Source organism: Terrapene carolina, unplaced genomic scaffold (assembly GCF_002925995.2).
Source record: "Terrapene carolina triunguis isolate 2854851 unplaced genomic scaffold, T_m_triunguis-2.0 Scaffold23, whole genome shotgun sequence".
NCBI classification, from domain to species: domain Eukaryota; kingdom Metazoa; phylum Chordata; order Testudines; family Emydidae; genus Terrapene; species Terrapene triunguis.
The window spans coordinates 29,862,902-29,874,839 of record NW_020664374.1 but is presented as its reverse complement, the minus strand read 5'-3'; the positions used below and the strand labels follow the sequence as shown (position 1 = coordinate 29,874,839).

General features: G+C 38.7%; 1 protein-coding gene across 1 annotated transcript in view; it reads left to right on the top strand.

The window, feature by feature from the left end:
- LOC113406192 (cilia- and flagella-associated protein 47-like) overlaps positions 1-11,938 on the top strand; it is a 691,445-nt gene that overhangs the window by 331,836 nt on the left and 347,671 nt on the right. The window contains exon 48 of the mRNA XM_029910955.1: positions 955-1,128. Within this exon, the coding sequence (XP_029766815.1) occupies positions 955-1,128 (174 nt within the window). The remainder of the gene's footprint in view (positions 1-954; positions 1,129-11,938) is intronic.

The window sequence follows — 11,938 nt, the reverse complement described above, 5'->3', positions numbered from 1 at the left end:
GTTTTCAGAAGTGTCTTCATTTTTTTTTAAGCAGTCTGACAAAATCATTCCCTTTGGGGCCAAACTCCACTGACAGTCAATTTTAGCAAGATGCAAAGTTTCTCCTTCCTAGGCCATTGATTTAAATCTGATCAGAATTTAAACAGCTAAAAATTGTGAGTTGCAAACAGGTCAGCTTCAGCCTTGTTACTTAATGGTTTTAAGATTTCACTGTTTTAGTTTCATCCATAAATGTGTTTCTGTAGTTATTATTCAAAGAGGGAATAAAATTCATAGGTTTTGAGGGTGGATATTAATGATCTTAGTTCTCATTTTGTAGTTTCCCAAAATGTTAATAGAATTCTATTATTCTGATCAATGCAGTGGGCAAAGCTACTAGGCAAAGTTATTCTGTGAAAACCAGCAATAATGTTGAAGTACAAGATACAAAAACTACACAGGCAAATTTTATTTGTAATTTATTGTGTATGAGGATTCATATAATAGATAAAAGAAAAAGTTAATGTTGTCTCTTTCTTGTGTATGGTAAGTAAAAAGTTTAGTACCAAGAGCCACCTCCTGCGCAGGATTCTGCTGGATGAGTACTGCTGGAACAAAGTACCTTTCTTTTCCAGTTTTTCACGTTAATTAGGAATAGTGATGGCTCAGAAAATATTTTCTTGGAAGGTATATTTCTTTGCTGAGTAAACAAGTGTGTAATCAATATACATGAGGCACTGTACTGTTAACTCTGTAATATAGAAAAATTAGAAATAAAAGTCAGTCTTCCTTAAGTTTGTCTTCATTAATTCAGCAGAAGTGTTTACATATATGCTGGAAAGTAAACAGGCAACACCTCCCTGCAAGCTTGTTTCACTACCTGGACTCAAGATTAATTAGGTTAAGGGAGTTTGTCTGGCAGCCATGCAAGACTCACGCAGTGCTGAAATGTCTTCTTTTTTTCCTTTGTCACAGGGCAAGCTTATTCTACAAAATGAAACAGATGGGACTGAACACATCTTTGGCCTTAAGGGAATAGGGAGGAAACCTCTTGCACTGGATCATATCGTAATAAACTGTCAAGTGAGACAAATTACTCAGAAGGTCCTAATGGTGCCCAATTATACAAAGAACAAGTTGACATACAAGGTAAAGTTGTGGAATGTTAGAATACATGTATCTTTGTCAAAGAGGATGCAAATTATGGCATGAAAATAACATAGTAAGAATATTGTCTTAGTTCCTACTTATTAACTTTCATTTGGCAGTAAGAAATTGTTTCTATATCGAATAGGATTTAGCTTGTTATTAGTATAGTTGATGTTTCCATAGGAAGGAATTCTTTTTACTCTAGTGCATGATTTATTATACATTTCATGAAGAAAGATTTAATTGTTTCTTACTATTAAATAATTTAATACTTTTGTTTTTCACTCTTTTCACTCAGTATACTTTACAAGTGGATTGAGATAAGCCTGTTTCCATATGTAAAATTAATTACTGCAATTTTTGTAAGTCTTGCTAACATGAGTATCTTGTAAAGGGGTTCTGTGTCTAGAGCTTAGAAATCCCAGGATTCCAAACCAGTGAATACTCAGAAAGTTAGGTTTTAGCCAAAATGACATTTTAACCCTGGCTTCAATTAGGCATATATGTATTATTTAATATAAATTTTCTATTAATATACAAATATTATATTTGTTAAAAGAAAGCTATTTAGGTTGCATCATCAAGTGCTTGTAAGTAAGGAAATGCCAGATTTACAGTTGCCTATGGAAGCCTAATTCTGCCCTCATGCTCTAAACAATGGAGGTCTAAGAGCTCCTTAAAAACTCACCAGATTCTTTCATAATGCAAAGTGGTAAGCAATGTACATAGCAATAGGTATCTTCTCCCCATATAATGTGTCTAGAATGGTAAATTGTCTGTACACTATTAGAGGCAAGTCCTGTACCCTTTGTGGATATATAGGACTCCCAAGTAGCAGAACCAGTGGCTTCCTGCATGCCAATAGGCAGGAGATGGCTGAGGATTTGGGGCAGGACCAGAGGACCACCTCTTACCTTCCCAGTCACAGAGAAGGTTTTCTAATATTATTCAGGGAAGATTTGGACTTAGTGAATAAAAACCACCAAGAGCTCTTTTGTGGCTTTTAAAGCTGAGCAGAAAGGGTTGTGGAACTGGGGGTGGGGTGAGCAGAGATGCGGGGAGGGTATTGTAGAGCAGCCCGTGTGCAAAACTTGGCAGAGGGATTCTATCTGCGGAACGTTGAGGCAGGAAAATGGACTCTCAGAATAAATAGGATACTTCACCTGGGAACTTCTATTACAGTTTTTTGGAAATCTAGCATGTGCTTTGCTAGTGCTGGCCTCAGGCAACTGGCCCATATATGGTTGAGTGAGACCCCAAATAGTCCCCTGCCTCATTAACCCCTTCCCTCTGCCTTGATGTATGTATCATCATGGGCTGCATTGTCATTCCCATTGTGGTCAAGAATTGCTGAAGTACCGAGATTCTGTCTGCCCTATGTGCATATGTGCAAGAGAGAGAAGAAGCTCCTTGGTCGCTCTCCCACCCTTGTGGTGTAGGGTAGCTGGAATTGGACCCTAAGTATACAGTAGTGTTACCATTGTTTAGATGGATCTTGCTATACTGCATACATGAAAGAGGATTTCATTTCTGCACACACACAATCTGTTTCCCACTCTAGACTGTACATTTATACAATCATAATCAACAAAGATGATACCTGGACCAATGGATGAGCAAGTTTATTTCATTCTTCAGTGCAGGAGAAATACTTCAACACTAGTTATTTACTCTTCCACTTCTGCTTTGACATCCTCTGTTGATGGGATTTCTCCAGGTTGAAACCATTAGATACAATGGAGCAGAACAAACCAAAGCTTGTAGTGCAGGTGAAAATGTTTTACCATTGCTGGGGTAGAATTATGTTAATAGCATTATGGTATCATGCTCCAAAAATTACACATCACTGGAAAAAGTGTCCTGTACCATTTTGGGTAGCTACTGTACATCAGCATGATGCTACTTCTAAATAGTAGGGTAAATTTATTTTCCTTAAGTCCATGTTTTATCTGTGTGGTTTTTAATTATTAAAGGAATATTTGCATTTATTCAATATAATATACCATAGAATGGGACTTGCCTTATACTCAAGTTTCATTTGACTCACTGTTCAGGACACAAAACAACATAAGAAATAAAATCCTTGGGCTTTAGGAGCTTCCACATTTTTCTTTTCAACCTCTTCATGCAAGCTTGTGGTGTAACAGATATGGCATTTTCCTACAATATCCTTGAAAAAAAATACTAAATTAAATTTAAATATTTTGGGGGTCCATTGCTTATGTATTATTGTGGACAGATATTGTATGTAACCTCTTTAGGGGGGAGATGTGATGTAAGTACTATATTGAACAATGCGTTAGTCAAGAATCAACTTTTGGAACAACACATATGAAGTGGAATCCTGGGTAATATCTAAGGGGAGGTGAATGCAAATTCCCCACCTACGATTATGCAAAACCCCAGCCCTTTGAAGCTACTTCCTGAGGAGTGGGCCTTTGTGTGTTGCATCACTTGTTTCATGAGGCCATGATCAAAGGCAAAGCTGTATAAAGGAAAGAATGAACGATTCAGGGTTTTTCTGAATCTGGGACAGCTATGAACTTATAACCTGGGGAAAATCCCGTTGTGGGTTTTGAAGGACTGACGCCTATCAGAGTCCAAGGTTGGAGCTGGGGTGATCTCTGGTAGGTTTTAGCATGCACATAGGTTCTTCTATTGTTTTTAATATATTTTCTCTGCAATTCATTCAACTTAAGAATAAATGTGCTTCTTTATAAAGGGCTGTGTGGTAAATTGTAACTGCTGGCAATTACAGCTGTTCATAGCCTTTGGCAAGAAAGCTAACCACAGATGCTGGCGTATTTGGCAGTCTGGTATTGCTGGGGATATCACAGTATAGAACTGTGCAGCCTGGAAAAACTACAGTCCGCAGGGAGAGAGACATGGGTCTCTGCCCAGGAGAGTGATGGCTGAGGAGCTGGGAACCTAGAGTGAGTGCCCTTGGGGGACCACATACAGAAGAACCTCAGAGTTATGAACACCAGAGTTACGAACTGACCAGTTAACCACACACCTCATTTGGAACCGGAGATACACAATCAGGCAGCAGCAGAGCCAAAAAAAAAAAAAACTAATAAAAATTCAGAGGTTCTACTGTACAAGGAATACTGGTGTAGTTGCCCTGAACTGTGACACCCCTTGGCCCAGTTACCTACGTCTCTGGGTTTGGAGAAGCAGACTGCCCTGATCTGCAGCATGTTATCTGTGACTCTGTGTGTATCAGATTCTCCCTCTTGGGCAGCTGTTGACAGCCCATTCAGCCCTCATCCCCATCCCACCCTTTCTTACATAGACCAGCATCTTTAAGATTGTAGTATTTCCTGGGCCCAGGATGGGGAAGAGTAAATTTTGCATGTTTAGTTGGAGCCAGGCTAGGGGTATTACCCAATTAATGGCTTTACCGTTTTCCCAAAAGAACCTTGATATTCTCTGATAGTACTTTATCTTTGGCATGGTTTCATTTCCTGTTGATTTCCATCTTTGATTTAATTCTATGCAGCTAGGCAAGATAATATCACATAGGGAAACTGAGGTGCACATGATATTTCTAAAAAATTATATAGTTAATTCTCCACAACGATGCAGTGCAGGTTAGGTGTGAGGTTCTTAATACTGAGATGTACCAGTAGTTGGGAAACCATAATAATTTACAGTTACGTTCATAAAGATTTTACTGCCCAGTTAGCACTTAGAAATTAGGTAATTTTGTCTTGAGGAGTGTAAATCAGCATCAGTGTTCCATTTTTCATAATTAGATATATTAAATCATTAATTTAATAGAAATGCAATTTAATTAAAAAGTTAATTACATTGTTCATATGTTCCCCAGCTTCCGAATAATCACTATGTATCTCTGAATGGTGCAGCCTAAACATAGGTGATAGGACAAGGGTTAAATAGAATGAGATCAATAAAAGTTCCCTTTTTCCCCCTAAGTCAGGCAAACAAATCCTCTTCCTTCTGAAACTTGAATGACAGAGTGTTTTTCCTTCACTTGACAGGTGAGAATATTATTCATATTTGGAGCAGGAATACATGTTCTAGTCTACATCTATGATTTAAACGCCTATGTACCCACCAATCCAAATCAAGGTTGTGATTTTCAAAGCCACCGAAGTGAGTTAAATGCCCAGATCCTATTAAAATTCAGTGAGAGTTGTGTGCCTGACTCACTCAAGCACCTTTGAAAATCCCACCTTAAGTAAAGGTGTGTATTTTAATTACACACCTACCTACAAAGCTTTCAATGACAAAAAAAGACAATGCAAAAACTCTTATTTAAAGTTATTTTAAACTTGAATACAGTGTGTGATGTATTTTCCACTGTTAAAAGTACTGATGTATCTTAGGCAGGTCTTTGTCTTATGCAGCACAGTAGATCAAAATTATGAAGCAGGGAGTTCAGAAGTATGTGATGTCCCCCGCCCCCCTCGCTCACTCACACACACACACACACACACACACACACTCCTATGTGCCACTCTAATCAGTATAGTGTTCTTTCCATCATTTATTTACTTCACTATTCAGTTTATTTTATACTTTCAGCATGATGCAAATTTTTGTATTGATGAGTAACTACAGTGTAGAAGTTGCAGGACAATGATTTTGGCATCTGGACATGGGTAATTTAGGGCTTTAGGCATTCAAAAAGGCATGGGGACCTGGTATTTAGTATCTTGAAGGAGATTAAGGCTTTTGGTACTGAGCTCCTATTTAACCACTTGCTAACTTGGGCAGGGGCAGAAGTCACTTCAGATTTGGGGAAGGGAAGTTTGAATTCTTCATTCCCTACTCACTAGCTCTTCACAGCCCATCAAGGACCTTCACAGTTCTGTTCTTTTGTATTTATCCACACTCTTCTTTTTTATCCCTTCTACTCTGCCAGTATTGACAATCTCCTACTTCTTCTTCTTGCTTGCTCTTCCTACAAATCTCTTTGTATGTTCTTCTTCATTACCCCTTATGAATAGAATGTCCTCCATTAACTGATTTGCAAAGTTAATACCTTTATGCTATTCATGGTCCCAGGTGCTACTGTATTATATATATTTATTAATTCTGCACAGAGCCCTGACCATAGGATTTACCATCCAATTAACATATTTATATTGACTTTGAAGGACACTAAGGACTAGATTTGTAGCTTTAAAAGTCCACAGTGAAGAGGGCAAACAACTTAATTAGTTTGAAGAGAGACAAAATTCTGAGTGCAATTGTATGGAGTAACTTATGATGTTAGGAGGTAGGGCTGAACAGCTGTGGGGCTCACTTCCAGTTTGTCTTATGCTCCCAAAGCTCATGGATCAGGGGTCAGGAAGGGATTCCCCCCGCCAGTGTATTCTGGGAGTGGGTTTTTTATCCCCTTCCTCTGAAGCATCAAGGATGGCCATGGCTAGAGATGAGACATTGGATGGGGAGAGCCCAGGGCTCTGAGTTGGCACCAAGCAGTCGCTCTCTGAGGTGCTTGGCTGGCTGGTTCTTGCTCACATGCTCAGGGTCTAACTGATCACCATATGTGGGGTTGAAATGGAAATTTCCCCATGGTCAGAATGGCAGTGACCTTTGCAGGTAGGGGGGCAGAAGTTGCCTTCCTTTGCAGCATTGTGTGTGCAGGTAACCTGCCAGGATTATCCCGCTTAAAGGCGGAACCCACAATTCAGCCACTCCTAGACTGGATTGCTGGTTACCAACCAGGACACCTCTAGCGGCTCTAATGGTGGTTGGCCCCAGCAGGAGAATTCCCTTTGGGAGATATGACCAGTAGCTAATTAAGGTGATTCAAAACAGCGTTTTCAAAACCAATGTATTGTTTATTCACCCAGTGGTACATGACAAGTAGGGAAAAGGGCTAAAACTAGGAAAGCCTACACATTTGGCTCTTACTTATACCTATTTCAGGTTCTCTCATTCTATTTCCCCTCAAACAGCTGCTGTCCACTTGGCCCTCCTTCCTCTTTAGGCAGTTATTTTTTAACGGTTAGTGTTCTTTTGATCTTAGGCCCCAGACCTGGAAAAGTAAGCCATTTAACCTGGATGGAGCCAGGCTGGTAGGCACTTCCTGATTAATAGCCCACCCATTGTTTTCTTAAGGACCCTTGAAGTATTTTCCCAGAATGTTGCTTTTTTCTCTAGTCATTGTTTCATGTATCACCTTTCCCCACTATTAAAATGAACCAGTCTTTTCACACAATCCAGTAACTCAATATGGCTATGCATTGACTATCTTGCTAGCTAGGTCACAGAGTCTTAAAATTATTATATATTAACCACACATTCTCCCCATCTTGTCTCTTTTGTGTCATTTAGAGTGCAGCTGATGCTGAAAATTGAGAGATAAAGAGATTAAGCTCTCACATGATTTGAACTTCAGGATTCTGGAAAAAGGTCACATATTAGATCTGCATACTTTTGCTGTGGGATTTTAATGGGACCCTTCCTTTGAAAGTAACTCTTTAATTTCTTACATGGGGAAAAATAGGGCTGTCAAGCGATTAAAAAATTAATCGTCTGATTAATCACACTGTTAAAAACAATAGAATACCATTTATTTAAATATTTTTGGATGTGTTCTACGTTTTCAAATGTATTGATTTCAGTTACAGCGCAGAATACAAAGTATACAGTGCTCACCTTATATTTATTTTTGATTACAATATTTGCACTGTAAAAATATAAAGTATTTTTCAGTTCACTTAATACAAGAACTGTAGTGCAATGTCTTTATTATGAAAGTTGAACTTACAAATGTAGAATTATGTACAAAAATATCTGCATTCAAAAATAAAACAATGTAAAACTTTAGAACCTACAAGTCCACTCAGTCCTACTTTTTGTTCAGCCAATTGCTCAGACAAACAAGTGTGTTTACATTTTCAGGAGATAATGCTGCCCGCTTCTTGTTTACAATGTCACCTGAAAGTGAGAACAGGCATTCACATAGCACTATTGTTGCCAGTGTTGCAAGATATTTACGTGCCAGATGCGCTAAAGATTCATATTGCCCTTCATGCTTCAACCACCATTCCAAAGGACATGCGTCCATGCTGATGATGGGTTCTGCTCAATAACAATCCAAAGCACAGCAGACCGACGCATGTTTATTTTCATCATCTGAGTCAGATGCCACCAGCAGAAGGTTAATTTTCTTTTTTTGGTTGTTCAGGTTCTGTAGTTTAAGATTTCTGAAAGCATGCTCAATACCTCATCCCTACCAGATTTTGGAAGGCACTTCAGATTCTTAATCCTCGGGCCACGTGCTGTTGCTATCTTTAGAAATCTCACATTGGTACCTTCTTTGCGTTATGTCAAATCTGCAGTGAAAGTGTTCTTAAAACGAACATGCTGGTTCGTCATCCGAGACTGCTATAACATGAAATATATGGCAGAATGCAGATAAAATGGAGCAGGAGACATACAATTCTCCCCCAAGGAGTTCAGTCACAAATTTTATTAATGCTTTTTTTTAACGAGCGTCATCAGCATGGAAGCATGTCCTCTGGAATGGTGGCCGAAGCATGAAGGGACATATGAAAGTTTAGCATATCTGGTTCAGCATTAACTCCAGTAAATGTAAACAAACTTGTTTGTTTTAGCAATTGGCTGAACAAGAAGTAGGACTGAGTAGACTTGTAGGCTCTAAAGTTTTGCATTGTTTTGTTCTTGAGTGCAGTCATGTAACAAAAAAAATCTGCATTTGTAAGTTGCACTTTCACGATAAAGAGATTGCACTACAGTATTGAAAAATACTTTATTTTCTTTTCATTTTTACAGTGGAAATATTTTTAATAAAAATAATATAAAGTGAACACTGTATACTTTGTATTCTGTGTTGTAATTGAAATCAATATATTTGAAAATGTAGAAAAGCATCCAAGAATATTTAATAATTTTCAACTGGTATTCTATTGTTTAACCGTGCAATTAAAGCTGCAATTAATTGTGGTTAATTTTTTAAATCTCGATTAATTTTTTTGAATTAATTGCATGAGTTAACTGTGATTAATTTACAGCCCTAGAAAAAAACCCAGCATTTATCTGACTATGATCACAATTTGTCAAAATATTTTCCTGTTCCTGGATAAAAGATCTCAGTGTAATCATTAATGCAGTAGAATACTGCAAATGCTTCTTCTAAAAAGTAAATCATGTAAATCACACTGTCTTTCTCTTTATATCCCCTCTGATTGGGATTTGTTTTAATTCATACAGAAGGGATGTTGTGTTCCCTCACCTATTCCTTCCTTCCTAGACACACAGCTTCTCACACAGAAGCAACTAGTCTGGTGTGGATCTATAGAAAATAGTTCACAGTGAGAAATAGTCTACTCTTCAAAGGTGTAGGCTTCGCAGACCTCAGTTTCTTACCTCAGTCCAAACTGAAGATTAAATGTATGGCTATGTAATAGAATGTGCAGGTCCTTTGAGATTCCAGGGTATGCTTCTGTGAAGATGGTAGTTTCTATCCCAGTTTTATCACTAGAGATAAGCCCTGTCCACCTTGTTGGATTTGACTAGTCCAGTGGTTCCCAAACTGGGGTTCGTGAACCTCTGGAGGTTTGTGAAATGTTACTGGGGGCGGGGGTTGGGGGAAAAAAATCCCTAATGGCGGATAGAGATGTCGCTAGGGACCCCGGCAGCACGGGGCCAGGGGCCAGCAGCCTGGAGCCCCTGGACTGCCAGCTAAGCAGATCAAAGCAAGCATATCTATCACGCTGAAGAGATTTAAACTTCAAGACTCTTTATAAGAAATGGAAAGGGGGGTGGATATTTTTTGCTGTTTTTAAAATTAAATAGGCAGCTAGTATTGTTTTTAAAATTATTATGAAGAACAAGTTTAAGTTTAAGCTTTACTACAAGTTTAAGTGTAACGTGCATTGTTTGCCTGGACTGCTCAAGACCTGAATGCTTGTGTAGGAAGAACTCTTTGAGTTGGCTTCTTAAATACTTCATGCTGTTTCACATCTGGTACTCCTTGATGAAACATAGGAGCCTTGTCTTATAACAGGCTTATTTAAAGTGATATAAGCTACAAAAATGAGATCTTGGAAGAGTGTTGCCATTTTCATAATGTAATAAAAATACTATAATGATAAGTAATTAATAATAGTATGTAATAAGCGTGTCATAAAAACAAATTTTATATTTCCAAGATCACTGCTTTTATAATTTATATTCAGGTAAAGGAGAAAATCCCTGGAAATATTCATTTTTACGAGGGGGTTCACGAGACTTGACATTTTAGTGAAAGGGGTTCACCGGTTGTTAAAGTTTGGGAACCACTGGACTAGTCCTAGGGAGTGAAGCTCCTAAAATGTGTGTGAACAGGAGTCATCCCTTCATCTATGTAAAGCTGAGACTATGTCTACACTACAAAGATAAATCAACCTATGTTAGATCGACTTACAGACACTGCATTAATTACTGCAGTGGCTGATGTCCACACTACCCTGCTTGGATCGGTGGCGTATGTTCTCACCAGTAGCGCTTCCACTGACCACTGGCAGTGTGGGGAGCTGAGAGCCCGGTCTCTCAGCTTTGCTGGCAGTTCCCTACCAGAAGCCCAGCTGCCACACAGGCTCCCGGGCTCCTGGCGGGCTGCCCTCCCCCCACCCCCAGCTCCCTGTTCCCCATCAGGAGCAGAGGGGAAGCTACCTGGGGCTTCCCTCCCGCTCCCCACCGGGAACCGGGCAGCTTTAACATAAGAATGGCCATACTGGGTCAGACTAAAGGTCCATCTAGCCCAGTATCCTGTCTTCTAACAGACGCTAATTTGTCTACACAGATGCTGCGTTACCCTAGCAACACCAATATAAGCCCTACGCCTCTTGTTGAGATGGTTTTATTATGTCGGCGTAGCAGGGGCATTACATTGGCAGGAGGAGCATTTCAATGTGTATACCTCCACTTTTTTGTTGACAATAACTGACTTTTGTCAACAAAACTGTAGAGTAGACAAGACTTGAGGAGAAGCAGCTGGTTCTTTTTTGAACCTGAATTAATAACAGCAAGATGAGATTTGTCACTTAATCAAAAACTCAAAAAGGTTTCTGGTTTTGGGGGTGGGGATGAAAAGGGATGGAGAGAGTGTGTGTGTCTGAAAGTGAACCCCTGCAGGGAAATTCTGCTAAGGGAATCTCTCTGAAGCCTTTACTAGGAAATACTGCAATAAAAGGAATTCCTGTGATTACCCCATATATAACACTTTTCCACAACAGAATTCATAAAGCATTGTGTACACGTATAGTGCTGGGCACAGAGCAGTTTCTTATCTGATACTGAATTAATACAAGGTTAGAGACTTCAACATAAGTGGATTGTAGTGGCTGCAAAATTAGATTCATATCATCAGATTGCAATAGAAGTGTAAAGTAGTATTAAATAATTTAATCATTTGGTCTCATGACAACAATCTCTACCGTTTTTTAAATTTTTACATAAAACCATTTTCTGTAGGGTAAAAATACACTGATGTGCGAATAGTTGCTTCTAACAGCACCTTTTATAGTAAATTTAGCTACAATTTGTGGCTTGCTCTTGTAGTAAAAATAAGACGCTAAATTAATTTTTCAGTACCATTCAGATCAGATGTCATTAAAATAAACACTCTGAAAGAACATAAAGGAGCACATAAATCAGTACAGATAAGTGGTCAGTTATCAGATCACACATGCAAAATGTTATTCATTTCAGAAAACACTCTAAAATTAATACATAACCAGCAATTTTTTAAAAAAGTTACATTTCCAGTACTCAGTTCAGTTTCTCTTTCACATATACATGTATATTCATAGATTCTAAGGCCAAA